We start from the raw sequence: 26185 nt of genomic DNA, 5'->3' as shown, positions 1-26185 counted from the left end.
CAGCTGTAGTCGCTGCAATCCAGGTGTGAAATCTCTTAGGAGAGGAGACTCCCAGCTGTAGTCGCTGCCAAAGATGATACCAATCCAGGTGTGAAATCTCTTAGGAGAGGAGACTCCCAGCTGTAGTCGCTGCAATCCAGGTGTGAAATCTCTTAGGAGAGGAGACTCCCAGCTGTAGTCGCTGCCAAAGATGATACCAATCCAGGTGTGAAATCTCTTAGGAGAGGAGACTCCCAGCTGTAGTCGCTGCAATCCAGGTGTGAAATCTCTTAGGAGAGATTGTAGTCGCTGCCAAAGATGATTCTAACATGATTCGGGTGAATACTTATAAAATCAAGATATATAACGGTTTCATTTTTTATTTTTATTTTAGGGATATAATTCTACTTTGACATTACCAAGATTGTTGACAAAAATATGACAGTGGAATTAACTTTAATGCCACTTCGTAACACAACAAAATGTGAAGAAATCTGAGGGGAGGGGGAATACTTATGTTGTGTGTTTGCCCTGTCCAGACCACTGCATGGTGAACTTCATCAAGGAGAACCTGCTGGGGTCAGTGAAGGAGTTCAGGAACCGCTTCGTCAACCCCATCCAGAACGGGCAGGCAGCAGACTCCACAGACCAGGATGTACGGATCATGAAGAAGAGGGCTCACATCCTCTACGAGATGCTCAATGGATGTGTTCAGGTAACACTGTTGTAACACTATATAACACTGTGATGTTCGCCTCATCACGTCCTCTACAACATGGATGTGTTCAGGTAAAACTGTGTGATGTTCGCCTCATGATGGAGAGCTCAATGGTAGGATTTGGCTTTTAAACTGTGCCTCTCTCCACAGAGAAGCCACAATTGTGTTAACCTCTCTCTGCTCTCTCTCTCTCTCTGCTCTCTCTCTCTGCTCTCTCTCTCTCTGCTCTCTCTCTCTCTGCTCTCTCTCTCTCTCTCTGCTCTCGCTCTCTCTCTGCTCTCTCTGCTCTCTCTCTCTCTCTGCTCTCTCTCTCTCTCTGCTCTCTTTCTCTCTCTGCTCTCTCTCTGCTCTCTGCTCGCTCTCTGCTCTCTGCTCTCTCTCTGCTCTCTGCTCTCTCTCTCTCTGCTCTCTCTCTTTCTCTCTGCTCTCTCTCTGCTCTCTCTCTTTCTCTCTGCTCTCTCTCTCGCTCTCTCTCTCGCTCTCTCTCCTGCTCTCTCTCTGCTCTCTCTCTCTGCTCTCTCTCTGCTCTCTCTCTGCTCTCTCTCTCTGCTCTCTCTCTCTCTGCTCTCTCTCTCTCTGCTCTCTCTTTCTCTCTGCTCTCTCTCTCTCTGCTCTCTCTCCTCTTTCTCTCTGCTCTCTCTCCTCTTTCTCTCTGCTCTCTCTCCTCTTTCTCTCTGCTCTCTCTCCTCTTTCTCTCTGCTCTCTCTCTGCTCTCTCTCCTCTCTTTCTCTGCTCTCTCTCCTCTCTGCTCTCGTTCTCTGCTCTCGTTCTCTGCTCTCGTTCTCTGCTCTCGTTCTCTGCTCTCTCTCTCTGCTCTTTCTCCTCTTTCTCTCCTCTTTCTCTGCTCTCTCTCCAGAGAAGAGACTACTCTGCCCTGACCAAGTTCCTGCCTCCTAAACATGAGTACGTTGTGTCCGTCAGAGTCACGCCCATCCAGTGTACTCTATACCGACACTACCTGGAGCACTTAACAGGTACACACTAACCCCTACCGTACCTAGTGTACACTACAGATCCTACCTGGAGGATTGTACTTCTGTGTGTTTTAAGAGGGAGAGGAGGAGGTTACCAGAGGTCTGGTCTCTAATCTAAACAGTTCATTATGACCCATATTACCAGAGGTCTGGTCTCTAGTCTAAACAGTTCATTATGACCCAGAGGTCTGGTCTCTAGTCTAAACGGTTCAATATGACCCAGAGGTCTGGTCTCTAGTCTAAACAGTTCATTATGACCCAGAGGTCTGGTCTCTAGTCTAAACGGTTCATTATGACCCAGAGGTCTGGTCTCAAGTCTAAACAGTTCATTATGACCCATATTACCAGAGGTCTGGTTTCTAGTCTAAACGGTTCATTATGACCCAGAGGTCTGGTCTCTAGTCTAAACGGTTCAATATGACCCAGAGGTCTGGTCTCAAGTCTAAACAGTTCATTATGACCCAGAGGTCTGGTCTCTAGTCTAAACGGTTCAAATGACCCAGAGGTCTGGTCTCTAGTCTAAACAGTTCAATATGACCCATATTACCAGAGGTCTGGTTTCTAGTCTAAACGGTTCATTATGACCCAGAGGTCTGGTCTCAAGTCTAAACAGTTCATTATGACCCATATTACCAGAGGTCTGGTTTCTAGTCTAAACGGTTCATTATGACCCAGAGGTCTGGTCTCTAGTCTAAACGGTTCAATATGACCCAGAGGTCTGGTCTCAAGTCTAAACAGTTCATTATGACCCAGAGGTCTGGTCTCTAGTCTAAACGGTTCAAATGACCCAGAGGTCTGGTCTCTAGTCTAAACAGTTCAATATGACCCATATTACCAGAGGTCTGGTTTCTAGTCTAAACGGTTCATTATGACCCAGAGGTCTGGTCTCTAGTCTAAACGGTTCAATATGACCCATATTACCAGAGGTCTGGTCTCTAATCTAAACGGTTCATTATGACCCATATTACCAGAGGTCTGGTCTCTAGTCTAAACGGTTCAATATGACCCAGAGGTCTGGTCTCAAGTCTAAACAGTTCATTATGACCCAGAGGTCTGGTCTCTAGTCTAAACGGTTCAAATGACCCAGAGGTCTGGTCTCTAGTCTAAACAGTTCAATATGACCCATATTACCAGAGGTCTGGTTTCTAGTCTAAACGGTTCATTATGACCCAGAGGTCTGGTCTCAAGTCTAAACAGTTCATTATGACCCATATTACCAGAGGTCTGGTTTCTAGTCTAAACGGTTCATTATGACCCAGAGGTCTGGTCTCTAGTCTAAACGGTTCAATATGACCCAGAGGTCTGGTCTCAAGTCTAAACAGTTCATTATGACCCAGAGGTCTGGTCTCTAGTCTAAACGGTTCAAATGACCCAGAGGTCTGGTCTCTAGTCTAAACAGTTCAATATGACCCATATTACCAGAGGTCTGGTTTCTAGTCTAAACGGTTCATTATGACCCAGAGGTCTGGTCTCTAGTCTAAACGGTTCAATATGACCCATATTACCAGAGGTCTGGTCTCTAATCTAAACGGTTCATTATGACCCATATTACCAGAGGTCTGGTCTCTAGTCTAAACGGTTCATTATGACCCAGAGGTCTGGTCTCTAGTCTAAACGGTTCAATATGACCCAGAGGTCTGGTCTCTAGTCTAAACGGTTCATTATGACCCAGAGGTCTGGTCTCTAGTCAAAACGGTTCAATATGACCCATATTACCAGAGGTCTCGTCTCTAGTCTAAACGGTTCAATATGACCCAGAGGTCTGGTCTCTAGTCTAAACGGTTCAATATGACCCAGAGGTCTGGTCTCTAGTCTAAACAGTTCAATATGACCCAGAGGTCTGGTCTCTAGTCTAAACAGTTCATTATGACCCAGAGGTCTGGTCTCTAGTCTAAACGGTTCATTATGACCCAGAGGTCTGGTCTCTAGTCTAAACGGTTCATTATGACCCAGAGGTCTGGTCTCTAGTCTAAACAGTTCATTATGACCCAGAGGTCTGGTCTCTAGTCTAAACGGTTCATTATGACCCAGAGGTCTGGTCTCTAGTCTAAACGGTTCAATATGACCCAGAGGTCTGGTCTCTAGTCTAAACAGTTCAATATGACCCAGAGGTCTGGTCTCTAGTCTAAACAGTTCATTATGACCCATATTACCAGAGGTTTGGTCTCTAGTCTAAACAGTTTAATATGACCCAGAGGTCTGGTCTCTAGTCTAAACGGTTCAATATGACCCATATTACCAGAGGTCTCGTCTCTAGTCTAAACGGTTCAATATGACCCAGAGGTCTGGTCTCTAGTCTAAACGGTTCAATATGACCCAGAGGTCTGGTCTCTAGTCTAAACGGTTCAATATGTTCCCACAGCATGATGCTGCCACCACCATGCTTCACCGTAGGGATGGTGCAAGGTTTCATCCTGACGTGATGCTTGGCATTCAGGCCAAAGAGCTCGATCTTGGTTTCATCAGAACAGAGAATCTTGTTTCTCAGGGTCTGAGATTCCTTTAGGTGCCTTTTGGCAAACTCCAAGCAAGCTGTCATGTGCCTTTTACTGAGCAGTGGCTTCCGTCTGGCCACTCTACCATAAAAGCCTGATTGGTGGAGTGCTGGAGAGATGATTGTCCTTCTGGAAGGTTCTTCCATCTCCACAGAGGAATTCTAGAGCTCTGTCAGAGTGACCATCGGGTTCTTGGTCACCTCCTTGACCAAGGCCCTTCTCCCCCGATCGCGCAGTTTGGCCAGGCGATCAGCTCTAGGAAGAGTCTTGGTGGTTTCAAAAGTCTTCCATTTAAGAATGATTGAGGCTATTGTGTTCTTGGGGGACCTTCAATGCTGCAGAAATGTTTTGGTACCCTTCCCCAGATCTGTGCCTCGACACAATCCTGTCTCGGAGCTCTACGGACAATTCCTTCGACCTCATGACTTGGTTTTTGCTCTGACATGCACTGTCAACTGTGAGACCATCTATAGACAGATGTGTGCCTTTCCAAATCAAGTCCAATCAATTGAATTTACTACAGTTGGACTCCAAGTTGTAGAAACATCTCAATGATCAATGGAAACGGGATGCACCTGAGCTCAAATACAAGTCTCAAAGGAAAGGGTCTGAATACTTATGGAAATAAGATATTTCTGTTTTTTATTTGAAATTTGCGTAACATTTGAAACCTGTTTCTTTTCATTAGTGTAGATTGAGGAATACATTTAATTTAATCCATTTTAGAATAAGGCTGTAACGTTTAACAATCCAGGTTTCTGTCTCTTTCAGTTGTCTCTTACGTTGTTCTGGTGTTGATGTGAAGAAGTGGTACCTTACTCAGCTGTGGTTGGTTTGACACACACGTTCTCTCTCTCCTCTCTCTCTGCGTGTGTCTGGGGCAGGTACGGGGAACGTGGTGGAGGGGGGTCGGGGTCGAGCCGGGACCAAACTCTTCCAGGACTTCCAGATGCTCAGTAGAATCTGGACCCATCCCTGGTGCCTGCAGCTGGACTACATCAGCAAGGAAAACAAGGTACACACAGACGGACTCACACACACTCATCAGCTAAGAAAACAGGTTGAGGGGAACGAGACGGGTCTGTATCAGCTGCCCCAACCCCACTAACAGACACGCTTCACTAAACCCCAGGAGAACATACTAACACGCTTCTCTAAACCCCAGGAGAACATACTAACACGCTTCACTAAACCCCAGGAGAACATACTAACACGCTTCACTAAACCCCAGGAGAACATACTAACACGCTTCACTAAACCCCAGGAGAACATACTAACACGCTTCTCTAAACCCCGGGAGAACATACTAACACGCTTCACTAAACCCCAGGAGAACATACTAACACGCTTCACTAAACCCCAGGAGAACATATTAACACGCTTCACTAAACCCCAGGAGAACATATTAACACGCTTCACTAAACCCCAGGAGAACATACTAACACGCTTCTCTAAACCCAAGGAGAACATACTAACACGCTTCACTAAACCCCAGGAGAACATATTAACACGCTTCACTAAACCCCAGGAGAACATATTAACACGCTTCACTAAACCCCAGGAGAACATACTAACACGCTTCTCTAAACCCAAGGAGAACTTACTAACACGCTTCACTAAACCCCAGGAGAACATACTAACACACGCTTCACTAAACCCCAGGAGAACATACTAACACGCTTCACTAAACCCCAGGAGAACATACTAACACGCTTCACTAAACCCCAGGAGAACATACTAACACGCTTTACTAAACCCCAGGAGAACATACTAACACGCACTTTACTAAACCCCAGGAGAACATACTAACACGCTTCACTAAACCCCAGGAGAACATACTAACACGCTTTACTAAACCCCAGGAGAACATACTAACACGCACTTCACTAAACCCCAGGAGAACATACTAACACGCTTCACTAAACCCCAGGAGAACATACTAACACGCTTTACTAAACCCCAGGAGAACATACTAACACGCACTTCACTAAACCCCAGGAGAACATACTAACACGCTTTACTAAACTCCAGGAGAACATATTAACACGCTACACTAAACCCCAGGAGAACATACTAACACGCTTCACTAAACCCCAGGAGAACATACTAACACGCTTTACTAAACCCCAGGAGAACATATCAACACGCTACACTAAACCCCGGGAGAACATACTAACACGCTTCACTAAACCCCAGGAGAACATACTAACACACGCTTCACTAAACCCCAGGAGAACATACTAACACGCTTCACTAAACCCCAGGAGAACATATTAACACGCACTTTACTAAACCCCAGGAGAACATACTAACACGCTTCACTAAACCCCAGGAGAACATACTAACACGCTTCACTAAACCCCAGGAGAACATACTAACACGCACTTTACTAAACCCCAGGAGAACATACTAACACGCTTCACTAAACCCCAGGAGAACATACTAACACGCTTCACTAAACCCCGGGAGAACATATTAACACGCTTCACAAAACCCCAGGAGAACATACTAACACACGCTTCACTAAACCCCAGGAGAACATACTAACACACGCTTCACTAAACCCCAGGAAAACATACTAACACACGCTTCACTAAACCCAAGGAGAACATACTAACACGCACTTTACTAAACCCCAGGAGAACATACTAACACGCTACACTAAACCCCAGGAGAACATACTAACACGCTTCACTAAACCCCAGGAGAACATACTAACACGCTTCACTAAACCCCGGGAGAACATACTAACACGCTTCACTAAACCCCAGGAGAACATACTAACACGCTTCACTAAACCCCGGGAGAACATACTAACACGCTTCACTAAACCCCAGGAGAACATACTAACACGCTACACTAAACCCCAGGAGAACATACTAACACGCTTCTCTAAACCCCAGGAGAACATACTAACACGCTACACTAAACCCCGGGAGAACATACTAACACGCTTCACTAAACCCCAGGAGAACATACTAACACGCTTCACTAAACCCCAGGAGAACATACTAACACGCTTCACTAAACCCCAGGAGAACATACTAACACGCTTTACTAAACCCCAGGAGAACATACTAACACGCACTTTACTAAACCCCAGGAGAACATACTAACACGCTTCACTAAACCCCAGGAGAACATACTAACACGCTTTACTAAACTCCAGGAGAACATACTAACACGCACTTCACTAAACCCCAGGAGAACATACTAACACGCTTCACTAAACCCCAGGAGAACATACTAACACGCTTTACTAAACTCCAGGAGAACATATTAACACGCTACACTAAACCCCAGGAGAACATACTAACACGCTTCACTAAACCCCAGGAGAACATACTAACACGCTTTACTAAACCCCAGGAGAACATATTAACACGCTACACTAAACCCCGGGAGAACATACTAACACGCTTCACTAAACCCCAGGAGAACATACTAACACACGCTTCACTAAACCCCAGGAGAACATACTAACACGCTTCACTAAACCCCAGGAGAACATATTAACACGCACTTTACTAAACCCCAGGAGAACATACTAACACGCTTCACTAAACCCCAGGAGAACATATTAACACGCTTCACAAAACCCCAGGAGAACATACTAACACACGCTTCACTAAACCCCAGGAGAACATACTAACACACGCTTCACTAAACCCCAGGAAAACATACTAACACACGCTTCACTAAACCCAAGGAGAACATACTAACACGCACTTTACTAAACCCCAGGAGAACATACTAACACGCTACACTAAACCCCAGGAGAACATACTAACACGCTTCACTAAACCCCAGGAGAACATACTAACACGCTTCACAAAACCCCAGGAGAACATACTAACACGCTACAATAAACCCCAGAAGAACATACTAACACGCTTCACAAAACCCCAGGAGAACATACTAACGCTACACTAAACCCCAGGAGAACATACTAAGGGGGGGAGTGACTCTGTCTTAGGGGAGGGGGGCGGGGGGGGGGGGGGACTGTGTCTTAGGGGGGGGGGGGGGGGGCTAATTGTGTCTTGGAGGGGGGGGCTGACTGTGTCGGGGAGGGGCTGACTGTGTCTTAGGGGGGGGGGCTGACTGTGTCTTAGGGGGGGGGGCTGACTGTCTTGGGGGGGCTGACTGTCTTGGGGGGGCTGACTGTCTTGGGGAGGGGCTGACTGTCTTGTCGGGGGGGGGGGGGCTGACTGTGTCTTAGGGGGGGGGGGCTGACTGTGTGTCTTGTGTTTTAGGGGTACTGACTCTTGGAGGGGCTGACTGTCTTGGAGGGGCTGACTGTCTTGGAGGGGCTGACTTTCTTGGAGGGGCTGACTGTCTTAGGGGGGGGGGGGGCTGACTCTGTCTTAGGGGGGGGGCTGACTCTGTCTTAGGGGGGGGCTGACTCTGTCTTAGGAGGGGGGGCTGACTCTGTCTTAGGAAGGGGGGCTGTCTGTGTCTTGGGGGGGGATGACTGTGTTTTGGGGGGGGCTGACTGTGTCTTGGGGGGCTGACTGTCCTAGGGAGGTCTGACTGTCTTAGGGAGGTCTGACTATCTTAGGGGGGATGACTGTCTTGGGGGGCAGGATGATTGTCTTGGGGGTGGCTGACTGTGTCTTGGGGGGAGGGGGCGGACTGTGTCTTGGGGGGGCTGACTGTCTTGGGGGGTTGCTGACTGTCTTGGGGGGGGCTGACTGTCTTGGGGGGGGGGGGGGGCTGACTGTCTTGGGGGGGGGGCTGACTGTCTTGGGGGGGGGGCTGACGGTGTCTTGGGGGGGGCTGACTGTGTCTTGGGGGGGGCAGACTGTGTCTTGGGGGGGGCAGACTGTGTCTTGGGGGGGGGGCTGACTGTGTCTTGGGGGGGGCTGACTGTGTCTTGGGAGGGGCTGACTCTGTCTTGGGGGGGATGACTCTGTCTTGGGGGGGGGCTGACTCTGTCTTGGGGGGGGGGCTGACTCTGTCTTGGGGGGGGCTGTCTCTGTCTTGGGGGGGGCTGACTCTGTCTTGGGGGGGGCTGACTGTCTTAGGAAGGGGTGCTGAATTGTCTTAGGGGGGGATGACTATCTTAGGGGGGGATGACTATCTTAGGGGGGGATGACTGTCTTGGGGGGGGGGATGACTGTCTTGGGGGGGGATGACTGTCTGGGGGGGAATGACTGTCTTGGGGGGGGATGACTGTCTTGGGGGGGATGACTGTCTTGGGGGGGATGACTGTCTTGGGGGGGGGGCTGACTGTGTCTTAGGGGGGGGCTGACTGTGTCTTGGGGGGGTGCAGACTGTCTTAGGGGGGGGCTGACTGTGTCTTAGGGGGGGGCTGACTGTGTCTTAGGGGGGTGCAGACTGTCTTAGGGGGGTGCAGACTGTCTTAGGGGGGGGCTGACTGTGTCTTAGGGGGGGGCTGACTGTGTCTTAGGGGGGGGCTGACTGTGTCTTAGGGGGGGGGCTGACTGTGTCTTAGGGGGGGGGCTGACTGTGTCTTGGGGGGGGGGGCTGACTGTGTCTTTGGGGGGGGGGGGCTGACTGTGTCTTAGGGGGGGGGGCTGACTCTGTCTAAGAGGGGGGGCTGACTCTGTCTTAGGAAGGGGGGCTGACTGTGTCTTGGGGGGGGCTGACTGTGTCTTGGGGGGGGGGCTGACTGTCTTAGGGAGGTCTGACTGTCTTAGGGAGGTCTGACTGTCTTAGGGAGGTCTGACTGTCTTAGGGAGGTCTGACTGTCTTAGGGAGGTCTGACTGTCTTAGGGAGGTCTGACTATCTTAGGGGGGGATGACTGTCTTGGGGGGCAGGATGATTGTCTTGCGGGTGGCTGACTGTGTCTTGGGGGGGGGGGCTGATTCTGTCTTGGGGGGGCTGATTCTGTCTTAGGGGGAGGGCTGATTTTGTCTTAGGGGTGGGCTGACTCTGTCTTAGGAAGGGGGGCTGACTCTGTCTAAGAGGGGGGGCTGACTCTGTCTTAGGAAGGGGGGCTGACTGTGTCTTGGGGGGGGCTGACTGTGTCTTGGGGGGGGCTGACTGTCTTAGGGAGGTCTGACTGTCTTAGGGAGGTCTGACTGTCTTAGGGAGGTCTGACTGTCTTAGGGAGGTCTGACTATCTTAGGGGGGGATGACTGTCTTGGGGGGCAGGATGATTGTCTTGGGGGTGGCTGACTGTGTCTTGGGGGGGGGCTGATTTTGTCTTAGGGGGGGGGGGACTGATTTTGTCTTAGGGGTGGGCTGACTCTGTCTTAGGAAGGGGGGCTGACTGTCTTAGGAGGGGGGGCTGACTGTGTCTTGGGGGGGATGACTGTCTTAGGGGGGTGCAGACTGCAGACTGTCTTAGGGGGGTGCAGACTGTCTTAGGGGGGGGCTGACTGTGTCTTAGGGGGGGGGCTGACTGTGTCTTAGGGGGGTGCAGACTGTCTTAGGGGGGTGCAGACTGTCTTAGGGGGGGCTGACTGTGTCTTAGGGGGGGGGCTGACTGTGTCTTAGGGGGGGGCTGACTGTGTCTTAGGGGGGGGGCTGACTGTGTCTTGGGGGGGGGGGCTGACTGTGTCTTTGGGGGGGGGGCTGACTGTGTCTTAGGGGGGGGGGCTGACTCTGTCTAAGAGGGGGGGCTGACTCTGTCTTAGGAAGGGGGGCTGACTGTGTCTTGGGGGGGCTGACTGTGTCTTGGGGGGGGCTGACTGTCTTAGGGAGGTCTGACTGTCTTAGGGAGGTCTGACTGTCTTAGGGAGGTCTGACTGTCTTAGGGAGGTCTGACTGTCTTAGGGAGGTCTGACTATCTTAGGGGGGGATGACTGTCTTGGGGGGCAGGATGATTGTCTTGGGGGTGGCTGACTGTGTCTTGGGGGGGGGGCTGATTCTGTCTTGGGGGGGGCTGATTCTGTCTTAGGGGGGAGGGCTGATTTTGTCTTAGGGGTGGGCTGACTCTGTCTTAGGAAGGGGGGCTGACTCTGTCTAAGAGGGGGGGCTGACTCTGTCTTAGGAAGGGGGGCTGACTGTGTCTTGGGGGGGGCTGACTGTGTCTTGGGGGGGGCTGACTGTCTTAGGGAGGTCTGACTGTCTTAGGGAGGTCTGACTGTCTTAGGGAGGTCTGACTGTCTTAGGGAGGTCTGACTGTCTTAGGGAGGTCTGACTATCTTAGGGGGGGATGACTGTCTTGGGGGGCAGGATGATTGTCTTGGGGGTGGCTGACTGTGTCTTGGGGGGGGGGGCTGATTCTGTCTTAGGGGGGGGGGCTGATTTTGTCTTAGGGGTGGGCTGACTCTGTCTTAGGAAGGGGGGCTGACTCTGTCTTAGGAAGGGGGGCTGACTGTGTCTTAGGGGGGGGCTGACTGTGTCTTAGGGGGGGGCTGACTGTGTCTTAGGGGGGGGCTGACTGTGTCTTAGGGAGGTCTGACTGTCTTAGGGAGGTCTGACTATCTTAGGGGGGGATGACTGTCTTGGGGGGGATGACTGTCTTGGGGGGGGGGGGGGCTGACTGTGTCTTAGGGGGGGCTGACTGTGTCTTAGGGGGGGGCTGACTGTGTCTTAGGGGGGGGCTGACTGTGTCTTAGGGGGGCCTGACTGTGTCTTAGGGGGAGGCTGACTGTGTCTTGGGGGGGGGGGGGGCTGACTGTGTCTTAGGGGGGGGGGCTGACTCTGTCTTAGGGGGGGGCTGACTCTGTCTTAGGGGGGGGGCTGGCTGTGTCTTAGGGGGGGGGCTGACTGTGTCTTAGGGGGGGGGGCTGACTGTGTCTTAGGGGGGGGGCTGACTGTGTCTTAGGGGGGGGGGGCTGACTGTGTCTTAGGGGGGGGCTGACTGTGTCTTAGGGGGGGGCTGACCGTGTCTTAGGGGAGGGCTGACTGTGTCTTAGGGGGGCCTGACTGTGTCTTAGGGGGGGGGGGGGGCTGACTGTCTTTGGGGGGGGGGGCTGACTCTGTCTTGGTGGGGGCTGACTTTGTCTTAGGGGGGGGGGCTGACTCTGTCTTAGGGGGGGGGACTGACTCTGTTTTAGGGGGGGGCTGACTGTGTCTTGGGGGGGGCTGGCTGTGTCTTAGGGGGGGGGGGCTGACTGTGTCTTAGGGGGGGGGGCTGACTGTGTCTTAGGGGGGGGGGCTGACTGTGTCTTGGGGGGGGCTGACTGTGTCTTAGGGGGGGGCTGACCGTGTCTTAGGGGAGGGCTGACTGTGTCTTAGGGGGGCCTGACTGTGTCTTAGGGGGGGGGGGGGGGCTGACTGTCTTTGGGGGGGGGCTGACTCTGTCTTGGTGGGGGCTGACTTTGTCTTAGGGGGGGGGGGCTGACTCTGTCTTAGGGGGGGGGACTGACTCTGTTTTAGGGGGGGGCTGACTGTGTCTTGGGGGGGGCTGACTGTGTCTTAGGGGGGGGGGCTGACTGTCTTAGGGGGGGGGCTGACTGTGTCTTAGGGGGGGGGTGACTGTGTCTTAGGGGGGGCTGACCGTGTCTTAGGGGGGGGCTGACCGTGTCTTAGGGGGGGGGGGCTGACCGTGTCTTAGGGGGGGGTGGCTGACCGTGTCTTAGGGGGGGGCTGACCGTGTCTTAGGGGGGGGCTGACCGTGTCTTAGGGGGGGGCTGACTGTGTCTTAGGGGGGTGCAGACTGTCTTAGGGGGGTGCAGACTGTCTTAGGGGGGGGCTGACTGTGTCTTGGGGGGGGCTGACTGTGTCTTGGGGGGGCTGACTGTGTCTTGGGGGGGGCTGACTGTGTCTTAGAGGGGGGCTGACTGTGTCTTAGGGGGGGGGGGCTGACTGTGTGTCTTGTGTTTTAGGGGTACTTTGACGAGGACAGCATGGAGGAGTTCATCGCCTCGGAGACCGAGGAATCTTCTTTAAGCATGACCTCTGAGGACGAGAAACAGAAAAAGTAATTTTCAGGGACACAAACTCGTCACTTTTCGGCGATATTTGCCATTGTGTTGCTCCATGAAAAATAACGGTGCATCACCCATCAAGCTATAAGAGGCCCGGAGTATCATCCATCAAGCTATAAGAGGCCCAGAGTATCACCCATTGAGCTATAAGAGGCCCAGAGTATCACCCATCAAGCTATAAGAGGCCCAGAGTGTCACCCATTAAGCTATAAGAGGCCCAGAGTGTCACCCATTAAGCTATAAGAGGCCCAGAGTATCACCCATCAAGCTATAAGAGGCCCAGAGTATCACCCATCAAGCTATAAGAGGCCCAGAGTGTCACCCATTGAGCTATAAGAGGCCCAGAGTATCACCCATTGAGCTATAGCAGAGGCCCGGAGTATCACCCATTGAGCTATAAGAGGCCCAGAGTATCACCCATTGAGCTATAACAGAGGCCCGGAGTATCACCCATTGAGCTATAACAGAGGCCCAGAGTATCACCCATTGAGCTATAACAGAGGCCCGGAGTATCACCCATTGAGCTATAACAGAGGCCCAGAGTATCACCCATTGAGCTATAGCAGAGGCCCAGAGTGTCACCCATTGAGCTATAGCAGAGGCCCAGAGTGTCACCCATTGAGCTATAGCAGAGGCCCGGAGTATCACCCATTGAGCTATAACAGAGGCCCGGAGTATCACCCATTGAGCTATAGCAGAGGCCCAGAGTATCACCCATTGAGCTATAGCAGAGGCCCAGAGTATCACCCATTGAGCTATAGCAGAGGCCCAGAGTATCACCCATTGAGCTATAGCAGAGGCCCAGAGTATCACCCATTGAGCTATAACAGAGGCCCGGAGTATCACCCATTGAGCTATAGCAGAGGCCCAGAGTATCACCCATTGAGCTATAGCAGAGGCCCAGAGTATCACCCATTGAGCTATAGCAGAGGCCCAGAGTATCACCCATTGAGCTATAGCAGAGGCCCAGAGTATCACCCATTGAGCTATAGCAGAGGCCCAGAGTATCACCCATTGAGCTATAAGAGGCCCAGAGTATCACCCATTGAGCTATAAGAGGCCCAGAGTATCACCCATCAAGCTATAAGAGGCCCGGAGTATCACCCATTGAGCTATAGCAGAGGCCCAGAGTATCACCCATTGAGCTATAGCAGAGGCCCAGAGTATCACCCATTGAGCTATAGCAGAGGCCCAGAGTATCACCCATTGAGCTATAAGAGGCCCAGAGTATCACCCATTGAGCTATAGCAGAGGCCCAGAGTATCACCCATTGAGCTATAGCAGAGGCCCAGAGTATCACCCATTGAGCTATAGCAGAGGCCCAGAGTATCACCCATTGAGCTATAGCAGAGGCCCAGAGTATCACCCATTGAGCTATAGCAGAGGCCCAGAGTATCACCCATTGAGCTATAGCAGAGGCCCAGAGTGTCACCCATTGAGCTATAACAGAGGCCCAGAGTATCACCCATTGAGCTATAACAGAGGCCCAGAGTATCACCCATTGAGCTATAACAGAGGCCCAGAGTATCACCCATTGAGCTATAGCAGATGCCCAGAGTGTCACCCATTGAGCTATAGCAGAGGCCCAGAGTATCACCCATTGAGCTATAGCAGAGGCCCAGAGTGTCACCCATTGAGCTATAGCAGAGGCCCAGAGTATCACCCATTGAGCTATAGCAGAGGCCCAGAGTGTCACCCATTGAGCTATAGCAGAGGCCCAGAGTGTCACCCATTGAGCTATAGCAGAGGCCCGGAGTATCACCCATTGAGCTATAACAGAGGCCCAGAGTATCACCCATTGAGCTATAACAGAGGCCCAGAGTATCACCCATTGAGCTATAACAGAGGCCCAGAGTATCACCCATTGAGCTATAACAGAGGCCCAGAGTATCACCCATTGAGCTATAACAGAGGCCCAGAGTATCACCCATTGAGCTATAACAGAGGCCCAGAGGGTGAATAGGCAACAAAATATTGAAGTGCCTTTGAACGGGGTATGGTAGTAGGTGCCAGGCGCACCGGTTTGTGTCAAGAACTGCAACGATACTGGGTTTTTCACACTCAACAGTTTCCTGTGTGTATCAAGAATGATCCACCACCCGAAGGACATTCAGCCAACTTCACACAACTTTGGGAAGCATTGGGGTCAACGCTTTCGACACCTTGTAGAGTCCGTGCCCCGACAAATTGAGGCTGTTCTGAGGGGCAAAAGGGAGCGCAACTCAATATTAGGAAGGTGTTCTTAATGTTTCGTACACTGTGTATATTCCTTACCACGTTCATCCTGCCCAATCACAGGTAGGCATTTGGATATGAGCGTTCATCCTGCCCAATCACAGGTAGGCATTTGGATATGAGCGTTCATCCTGCCCAATCACAGGTAGGCATTTGGATATGAGCGTTCATCCTGCCCAATCACAGGTAGGCATTTGGATATGAGCGTTCATCCTGCCCAATCACAGGTAGGCATTTGGATATGAGCGTTCATCCTGCCCAATCACAGGTAGGCATTTGGATATGAGCGTTCATCCTGCCCAATCACAGGTAGGCATTTGGATATGAGCGTTCATCCTTCCCAATCACAGGTAGGCATTTGGATATGAGCGTTCATCCTGCCCAATCACAGGTAGGCATTTGGATATGAGCGTTCATCCTGCCCAATCACAGGTAGGCATTTGGATATGAGCGTTCATCCTGCCCAATCACAGGTAGGCATTTGGATATGAGCGTTCATCCTGCCCAATCACAGGTAGGCATTTGGATATGAGCGTTCATCCTGCCCAATCACAGGTAGGCATTTGGATATGAGCGTTCATCCTGCCCAATCACAGGTAGGCATTTGGATATGAGCGTTCATCCTGCCCAATCACAGGTAGGCATTTGGATATGAGCGTTCATCCTGCCTTATCATACTGTAATATACAACCTGACTGTCTTATCATACTGTAGTGTACAACCTGACTGTCTTATCATACTGTAGTGTACAACCTGACTGTCTTATCATACTGTCTGTAGTGTACAACCTGACTGTCTTATCATACTGTATGTAGTGTACAACCTGACTGTCTTATCATACTGTAATATACAACCTGACTGTCTTATCATACTGTAATGTACAACCTGACTGTCTTATCGTACTGTAATATACAACCTGACTGTCTTATCATACTGTAATATACAACCTGACTGTCTTATCGTACTGTAGTATACAACCTGACTGTCTTATCATACTGTCATGTACAACCTGACTGTCTTATCGTACTGTAATGTACAACCTGACTGTCTTATCATACTGTAGTATACAACCTGACTGTCTTATCATACTGTAGTATACAACCTGACTGTCTTATCATACTGTAGTATACAACCTGACTGTCTTATCGTACTGTAATGTACAACCTGACTGTCTTATCGTACTGTAATGTACAACCTGACTGTCTTATCGTACTGTAATATACAACCTGACTGTCTTATCATACTGTAATATACAACCTGACTGTCTTATCGTACTGTAATGTACAACCTGACTGTCTTATCGTACTGTAGTGTACAACCTGACTGTCTTATCGTACTGTAATATACAACCTGACTGTCTTATCGTACTGTAATATACAACCTGACTGTCTTATCATACTGTAATATACAACCTGACTGTCTTATCGTACTGTACTATACAACCTGACTTTCTTATCATACTGTAATATACAACCTGACTGTCTTATCATACTGTAATGTACAACCTGACTGTCTTATCATACTGTAATGTACAACCTGACTGTCTTATCATACTGTAATATACAACCTGACTGTCTTATCATACTGTAATATACAACCTGACTGTCTTATCATACTGTAATATACAACCTGACTGTCTTATCGTACTGTAATATACAACCTGACTGTCTTATCATACTGTAATATACAACCTGACTGTCTTATCATACTGTAATATACAACCTGACTGTCTTATCGTACTGTAGTATACAACCTGACTGTCTTATCGTACTGTAATGTACAACCTTGCTCTGCTCTGTCTTATCGTACTGTAATATACAACCTGACTGTCTTATCATACTGTAATATACAACCTGACTGTCTTATCGTACTGTAATGTACAACCTGACTGTCTTATCGTACTGTAGTGTACAACCTGACTGTCTTATCGTACTGTAATATACAACCTGACTGTCTTATCGTACTGTAATATACAATCTGACTGTCTTATCATACTGTAATATACAACCTGACTGTCTTATCGTACTGTACTATACAACCTGACTTTCTTATCATACTGTAATATACAACCTGACTGTCTTATCATACTGTAATGTACAACCTGACTGTCTTATCATACTGTAATGTACAACCTGACTGTCTTATCGTACTGTAATATACAACCTGACTGTCTTATCATACTGTAATATACAACCTGACTGTCTTATCATACTGTAATATACAACCTGACTGTCTTATCATACTGTAATATACAACCTGACTGTCTTATCATACTGTAATATACAACCTGACTGTCTTATCGTACTGTAATATACAACCTGACTGTCTTATCATACTGTAATATACAACCTGACTGTCTTATCATACTGTAATATACAACCTGACTGTCTTATCGTACTGTAGTATACAACCTGACTGTCTTATCGTACTGTAATGTACAACCTTGCTCTGCTCTGTCTTATCGTACTGTAATATACAACCTGACTGTCTTATCATACTGTAATATACAACCTGACTGTCTTATCATACTGTAATATACAACCTTGCACTGTTGACTGTCTTATCATACTGTAATATACAACCTGACTGTCTTATCATACTGTAATATACAACCTGACTGTCTTATCATACTGTAATATACAACCTTGCACTGTTGACTGTCTTATCATACTGTAATATACAACCTGACTGTCTTATCATACTGTAATATACAACCTGACTGTCTTATCGTACTGTAATATACAACCTGACTGTCTTATCATACTGTAGTTTACAACCTGATTGTCTTATCGTACTGTAATATACAACCTGACTGTCTTATCGTACTGTAGTGTACAACCTGACTGTCTTATCATACTGTAATATACGGCCTTGCTCTGCTCTGTCCCCTGTAGGAAGAAGAAGCGAGGGAAGGCCAGGAAGAAGGACAGTGACTCAGACAGTGATGCTCTCGAGGTGATAAAGGAGTGGAACACCAGCTCCCGAGGGGGAGACCCTTCCAGCCGCAACCGGGCGGAGCCAGAGGAGGAAGGTATAGAAATACAATTATATGGAGCCTGTAGATTGTTACCTGACTAGAAATGTACAGTTATAATGTTACGGTGTTATATATAATGTGTGTGTTTTATTTTTTTAAAGGTTAATACATATTAAATAACTAAAATTGTCATTGTCATAAGTGTTCAGCTGCCTGAGTCAATACAGGTTAGAAACACCGTTGGTAGCGACTACAGCTGGGAGTCTCCTTGGTTAACTCTCATAAGACATTTGCACACCTGGATTCTACAATTTTGTATTCGCCCATATAATCTATTCGAAATTCTTCAAGCTCAGTCAAATTGGTTGTTGATCATTGCTAGGCAACCATTTCAAGGTCTTGCCATAGATTTTCAACGAGATGTAAGTCAAAACTGCCAGTCAGGGACATTCACTGTCTTGGTAAGCAACTCCAGTGTAGAATTGGCCTGTCATGCTGAAGGGTGAATTCATCACCCAGTGTCTGGTGGAAAGCAGACTGAAGCAGGTTTTCCTCTAGGAATTTGCCTGCGCTTAGCTCCATTCCGTTTCCTTTTTATCCTAAACAAACTCCCCGGTGTTGTCCACTTACAAGCATACCCATAACATGATGCAGCCACCGCCATGCTTGAAAACATGGAGAGTGGTACTCAGTGATGTTGGATTTACCCCAAACATAAGCCTTTGCACTTTGGCCGAAGAGCGTTCCTTTTCTGTGTTTTGTTGCACACCAGATTCATGTTGTGGAATATTATTTTTTTTCCTGTATGTGTATTCTTTTCACTCTGTCATTGAGGTCATTCTTGTGGAGTCACTACAATGTTGATCCATCCTCAGTTTTCTCCCATCACATCCATTGAACTCTGGTAGATGTTTTAAAATGACCAATGGCCTCATGGTGACATCTCAGAGCTGTTTCCTTCCTCTCCTGCAGCTCAGTTCAGGAGGACTGTTGTCTCTTTGATTTGCCTGGTTGGTTTAATATACTGAACGAAAATATAAACGCATCAAGGTTTTTACTGAGTTACAGTTCATAGAAGGAAATCAGTCAATTGAAATAAATTCATTACACCCTAATCAATGATTACACATGACTGGGTGCTGGTGGGCACCGGGAGGGCATAGACCTTGTCCTTGTGAGCCAGGCCCAACCAATCAGAATGAGTTCTTCTCCACAAAAGTCTTTATTACAGACAGAAACATCGCCCAGATGCCACCAGTGTAATGATCATGCTGTTTAATCAGCTTCATGATATTCCACACCTTCTCAGGTGGATGGATTATATTAAGGTATCTTTACTTCTACTCAAGTATGACAATTGGTTACCGGAAATGTCTGCCATCTTTTATTTCAGCTCATGAAACATGTTGGTCAGTGTACATAATCCGCGGCATCATTATGAACCTTAAAGATATTAAATGTCTGATTTGTTGTTACCCATCTACCAATCAGCTTGAAATTCAATACTTGACTGGTGAACCTTACAGATGTGTGTATGGGGGACAGAGGAAGGGGAATTCATAAAAAACATGTCAAATCATTATAGTCCATTTAACTTGTGATTTTGTTTAGCCAAATGTTCCTCCTGAACTAAGGCCTGCCTTAACAAGGGGCTGATGTTCCTCCTGAATCAAGGTCTGCTTAGTGTGGGGGAGGTGGGAATTATTGATATCGATCAATAATGAAAAACCTTCTGGCATTGACAATTTAGGAGTGGCTATAGGGTCAGCTACCATCCTCAGTAGCTTTCCATCTATCTGCCATACCTTTAATCTGAGCCTAGAGCAGTCTTTGTCCTGGAGGGAAGCCAAGGTCATTCTGCTACCCGACCTGCCTTGCTGCCAGCTCGTAGCAAACTGTTGGACATTTTTTTGGACCAAATATAATGCTATTTCTCTAAACAATTTAAGACTTTCAGCATTCTTATAGAGAAGGGCACTCGACATGTCCTGCACTGGCAGAAATGACAGATTATTGGTTAAAAGGAATTGATAATAAGAAGATTGTGGGAGCTGTACTGTTAGATTTCAGTGCAGCCTTTGATATTATTGACCAGAACCTGTTGTTGAAAAAAACATATGTCTTATGGCTTTTGAACCTCTGCCATATCGTGGATTCAGAGCAATCTATCTAATAGAAAGAGGGTTTTCTTTAATGGAAGCTTCTCTATTGTCAAACGTTAAGTGTGGTGTACCACAGGGCAGCTCTCTAGGCCCTCTACTCTTTTCTATTTTTACCAATGACCTACCACTGGCATTAAACACAGAATGTGTGTCCATGTATGCTGATGATTCAACGATATACTCATCAGCAACCACAGCTAATGAAGCCACTGAAACCCTTAACAAAGAGTTCCAGTCTGTTTTGGAATGGGTGGCCAGTAATGAACTTGTCCTGAACATTTCTAAAACTAAGAGCATTGTATTTGGTACAAATCATTCCCTAAATTCTAGACCTCAGCTGAATCTGGTCATGAATAGTGTGGCTGTTGAATAAATTGAGGAGACTAGAATAAATTGAGGAGACTAAATGACTTGCCGTCACCTTAGATTGTAAACTGTCATGGTCAGAACATATAGATTCAATGGTTGGGAGAGGTCTGTCCGTAATAATGAGATGCTCTACTTTTTTGACACCACACTCCAAAAAGCAAGCCCTGCAGGCTCTAGTTTTGTCTTATCTTGATTATTGTCCAGTCATGTGGTCCAGTGCTGCAAGGAAAGACCAAGTTAACCTCTCTAGGGTACGTGGGACGGTAGCATCCCACCTCGTCAACAGCCAGTGAAAACTGCAGGGCGCCAAATTCAAAACAACAGAAATCCCATAATTAAAATTCCTCAAACATACATGTATTTTAAAGATAAACTTGTTGTAAATCCAGCCACAGTGTTCGATTTCAAAAAGGCTTTACGACGAAAGCAAACCAAACGATTATGTTAGGTGAGTGCCTATTCACAGAATAACACAGCCATTTTTCCAGCCAAAGAGAGGATTCACAAAAAGCAGAAATATAGATACAATTAATCACTAACCTTTGATGATCTTCATTAGATGACACTCATAGGACTTCATGTTACACATACATGTATGTTTTGTTCGGTAAAGTTCATATTTATATCCCAAAAATCCGAGTTTACATTGGCGCGTTGTGGTCAGAAATGCATTGTCTCAAACAAACATCCGGTGAAAGTGCAGAGAGCCGCATCAAATAACAGAAATACTCATCATAAACATTGATAAACTATACAAGTGTTTTCATGGAAATAAAGATAAACTTCTCCTTAATGCAACCGCTGTGTCAGATTTCAAAAACGCTTTACGGCGAAAGCACACTTTGCGATTATCCACAGAAACGCATACATGCATTTTCCAGCCAAGGAGTGTCACAAAAGTCAGAAATAGCATTAAAATTAATCACATACCCTTGATGATCTTCATCTGGTGGCACTCCCAGGTCTTCATGTTAGACAATAAATGTTTGTTTTGTTCGATAATGTCCCTCTTTATGACCAAAAACATCCTTTTTGTTCGCACGGTTTGTCCAGTAATCCGAATGCAGAAGGCGCGTGCACTAATTCCAGGAAGAGAAAAGTACAATAAAAGTTAGTAGAAACATGCCAAATGATGTTTAAAATCAATCCTCCGGTTGTTTTTGTCATAAATAATAATATTTCAACCGGACAAAAGCTTCGTCAATAGGAAAGGAGAAACAAGAAAGGCGCGTTCCTAAACAGGCGAATGGCTGATGAATGGACATTTCCACTGGCCACTGATTGAAAGTGCTGTATCTCACTCATTTTTCAGAGTAAAAGCCTGAAACATTGCCTAAAGACTGGTCACATGAAGCGGAAGGCACAGAGCTCGTGAACTGGGTCCTAAGTCTTTGTATGGTGGATAGGCTTTCAATGAAAGAACAGCCTTTCAAGATAATAGTACTTCCTGGATGGATTTTCCTCAGGTTTTCACCTGCCATATCAGTTATGTTATACTCACAGACATTATTTTTAACAGTTTTGGAAACTTTAGAGTGTTTTCTATCCAAATCTACAAATTATATGCATATCCTATATTCTGGGACTGAGTAGCAGACAGTTTAATTTGGGCACGCTTTTCATCCATTTTTCCGAACGCTGCCCCCTACCCTAGGGAAGTTTAACTACAGCTGGCCCAGAACAGAGCTGCTCTTCATTGGAACTAGAGAGTTAATATAAATACTACACATGTCAGTGTCTTGGCTGAGAGTTGAGGAAAGACTGACTGTGTCACTACTTGTTAAAATAAACATAGTTGGAAATTCAAAATTGTTTGCGTAATCAACTTACACACGCACTGACACCACCAGCATTGACACTGACACCACCAGCATTGACACTGACACCACCAGCACTATCACCACCAGCATTGGCACTGACACCACCAGCACTGACACCACCAGCATTGACACTGACACCACCAGCACTGACACCACCAGCACTGACACTGACACCACCAGCATTGACACTGACACCACCAGCACTAACACCACCAGCATTGGCACTGACACCACCAGCATTGACACCACCAGCACTGACACCACCAGCATTGACACTAACACCACCAGCATTGACACCACCAGCACTGACACCACCAGCATTGACACTGACACCAGCACTGACACTGACACCACCAGCATTGACACTGACACCACCAGCATTGACACTGACACCACCAGCATTGATACTGACACCACCAGCATTGACACTGACACCACCAGCATTGGCACTGACACCACCAGCATTGGCACTGACACCACCAGCATTGACACTGACACCACCAGCATTGACACTGACACCACCAGCATTGACACTGACACCACCAGCATTGACACTTACACCACCAGCATTGACACTTATCCCACCAGCATTGACACCACCAGCATTGGCACTGACACCACCAGCATTGACACTGACACCACCGGCATTGACACTGACACCACCAGCATTGACACTTATCCCACCAGCACTGACACCACCAGCATTGACACTTATCCCACCAGCACTGACACCACCAGCATTGACACTTATCCCACCAGCACTGACACCACCAGCATTGACATTGACACCACCAGCATTGACACTGACACCACCAGCATTGACATTGACACCACCAGCATTGACACCAGGGTTCTTTTCCAGAAAAAATTAATGGAAACATACAGTATTATACAGAGCCGAACTCAATTCCATCTTATCTAGCGAACAGCAAACCTGGTTTCAAAAAACAAATGAAGAAACACAACTCCTCATGTGACCTGCTTGTTGTGTTTATGTACTGACATGTATGTGCAACTGACCCCAGTAAGACTAGCTGTCACTATTGGGGATCCTAATAAAAAATATAGAAATTCTTACCCTCTGCCCTCCCCAGTGCGTCCGGCCTCCAGCCCTGGCACCAGGAGTCCTGACTGGCACAAGGAGTTTGTTACGGAGGCTGACTCTGAGATCCTGGAGCATTCTGGGAAAATGGTGCTGCTGTTTGAGATCCTCCGCATGGCCGAGGAGGTGGAGGACAAAATGTAAGTAACTATAATATACATTTGAGGTGGAGGAAGAACCAGAAACCCACCAATTCAGACAGAGATGGAATTTTACATAAAGCTTAATTGTTAAATTTATTTGTATTATTTTCACTGCATCAGGGACGTACACAGATGTTTCGGCTTTACAGACTTCAGTGTACAATTTTACAATTTTATTTAAATTCAAAACGATGTGAAGAACATCCTTTGATCACCACCTTCATAAATACGTTTATCGACGACGTCATCCCCACGGTGACCGTACGTACATATCCCAACCAGAAGCTATGGTTTACAGGCAACATCATCACGAGCTAAAGGCTAGAGCTGCAACTTTCAAGGTGCAGGACACTCCGGACGTTTGTAAGAAATCCCGCTATGCCCTCAGACGAACCATCGAATGGGCAAAGCGTCAATACAGGACTAAGATCGAAATCCTACGACACCGGCTCTGACGCTCAGCGACGTGACAGGGCTTGCAAAATATTACAGACTACAAAGGGAAACCTGCCGTGAGCTGCACAGTGACGCAAGCCTACCATACGGGCTAAATGCCCTTTTTTGCTCGCTTTGAGGAAAGCAATACAGAAGCATGCATGAGCGCACCAGCTGTTCCGGACGACTGTGTGATCACTCTCTCTGTAGCCGATGTGAGCAAGACCTTTAAACAGGTCAACAACGGTGCCAGACGGATTACCAGGACGTTACTTTTATGCTCGCTTCGAGGCAAGCAACACCGAAGCATATATGAGAGCACCAGCTGTTCCGGACGACTGTGTGATCACGCTCTCCGTAGCTTTTTAAACAGATCAACTTTCACAGGTTGCTGGATAGCACGGATTACCAGAACGTGTACTCTGATTATGCGCGGACCAACTGGCAAGTGTCTTCACTGACAGGTTCAACCTGACCTAGTCTGTAATACCAAGATATTTCAAACAGACCACCACAGTCCCTGTGCCCAAGAATGCGAAGGTAACCTGCCTAAATGACTACTGCCCCGTAGCACTCACGTTGGTAACCATGAAGTTCTTTGAAAGACTGGTCATGGCTCACATCAACACCATTATCCCAGAAACCCTAGACCCACTCCAATTTGCATACCACCCCAACAGATCCACAGATGATTGCAATCCACACTGCCCTTTCCCACCTGGACAAAAGGGAACACCTATGTGAGAATGCTGTTAATTGACGACAGCTCAGCGTTCAACACCATAGTGCCCTCAAAGCTCATCACTAAGCTAAGGACCCTGGGACTAAACACCTCCCTCTGCAACTGGATCCTGGACTTCCTGACAGGCCGCCCCCAGGTGGTAAGGGTAGGGAACAACACATCTGCCACGTTGATCCTCAACACAGGGGCCCCTCAGGGGTGCATACTCAGTCCCCTCCAGAACTCCCTGTTCACTCACGACTGGGTGGCTAGGCATGACTCCAACACCATCATTAAGTTTGTTGACAACATCAAGGGTCAGAGACCTGGCAGTGTGGTGGCAGGACAACAACCTCTCCCTCAATGTGATCAAGACAAAGGAGCTGATCGTGGACTATAGGAAAAGGAGGGCCAAACAGGCCCCCATTCACATCGACAGGGCTTTTGTGGGTCGAGATTTTAAAGTTTCCACGTCACCAAAAAACTATCATGGTCCAGACAGTTATGAAGCGGGCATGACAAAACCTATTCCCCCTCAGGAGACTGAAAAGATTTGGCATGGGTCCCCACATCTTCAAAAAGCTCTACAGCTGCACCATCGAGAGCGTCCTGACCGGTCCTGACCGGTTGATTCACCGCGCTCGGCCTCCAACTGCAAGGCACTACGGAGGGTAGTGCGTACGGCCCAGTACATCACTGGGGACAAGCTTCCTGCCATCCAGGAACTCAATACCAGGCGGTGTCAGAGGCAGGCCATAAAAATTGTCAAAGACTACAGCCAGTCATAGACTGTTCTCTCTGCTACTTCACGGAAAATGGTACTGGAGCGCCAAGTCTAGGTCCAAGAGGCTTCTAAACAGCTTCTACCCCCCCAAGACATAAGACTGCTGAACAATGAATCAAATTGCCACCTGGACTATATACATTGAATGTGACATAAGATTTGTTTTGCTTCTAATCAGCCAATCAGGAATGGGGTTTTTAGTCACAAAGAAATACTGAATGACACAAAGGACAACTCTCAAGTCATCCGCTCCAGGTGTCCGCTCACCTAAATACATCATATCAGTTCATCACCACAAAGGAGGTGGTTGGGGACAAAGTGTAAGGAGACAAGCTCTGAAAACACTTTGAGACAAGAAGTGCAGAATTGATCAATGCTAAGTGTTTGAATGAAATGCTTAAATGGCACATTTTTCATGTTTTCAAAT

The 26185-nt window shown here is 47.8% G+C and overlaps 1 protein-coding gene across 9 annotated transcripts in view; it reads left to right on the top strand.

Annotated features, from left to right (window-relative positions):
- The window catches only part of LOC110516980 (chromatin remodeler ATRX), a 122750-nt gene that overhangs the window by 50688 nt on the left and 45877 nt on the right, over positions 1–26185 (top strand). For all 9 annotated transcript variants that reach the window (XM_090221168.1, XM_090221165.1, XM_090221164.1 and 6 more), the window contains 6 exons: positions 519–694; positions 1554–1671; positions 5051–5181; positions 12909–13003; positions 18140–18276; positions 23668–23815. In XM_090221168.1, the coding sequence (XP_090077294.1) occupies positions 519–694; positions 1554–1671; positions 5051–5181; positions 12909–13003; positions 18140–18276; positions 23668–23815 (805 nt within the window). The remainder of the gene's footprint in view (positions 1–518; positions 695–1553; positions 1672–5050; positions 5182–12908; positions 13004–18139; positions 18277–23667; positions 23816–26185) is intronic.

This window comes from Oncorhynchus mykiss, chromosome 25 (assembly GCF_057628025.1).
Source record: "Oncorhynchus mykiss isolate SJ-2025 chromosome 25, ASM5762802v1, whole genome shotgun sequence".
NCBI classification, from domain to species: domain Eukaryota; kingdom Metazoa; phylum Chordata; class Actinopteri; order Salmoniformes; family Salmonidae; genus Oncorhynchus; species Oncorhynchus mykiss.
The sequence above is the reverse complement of the archived record's forward strand: the minus strand, read 5'-3'. Positions and strand labels throughout refer to the sequence as shown.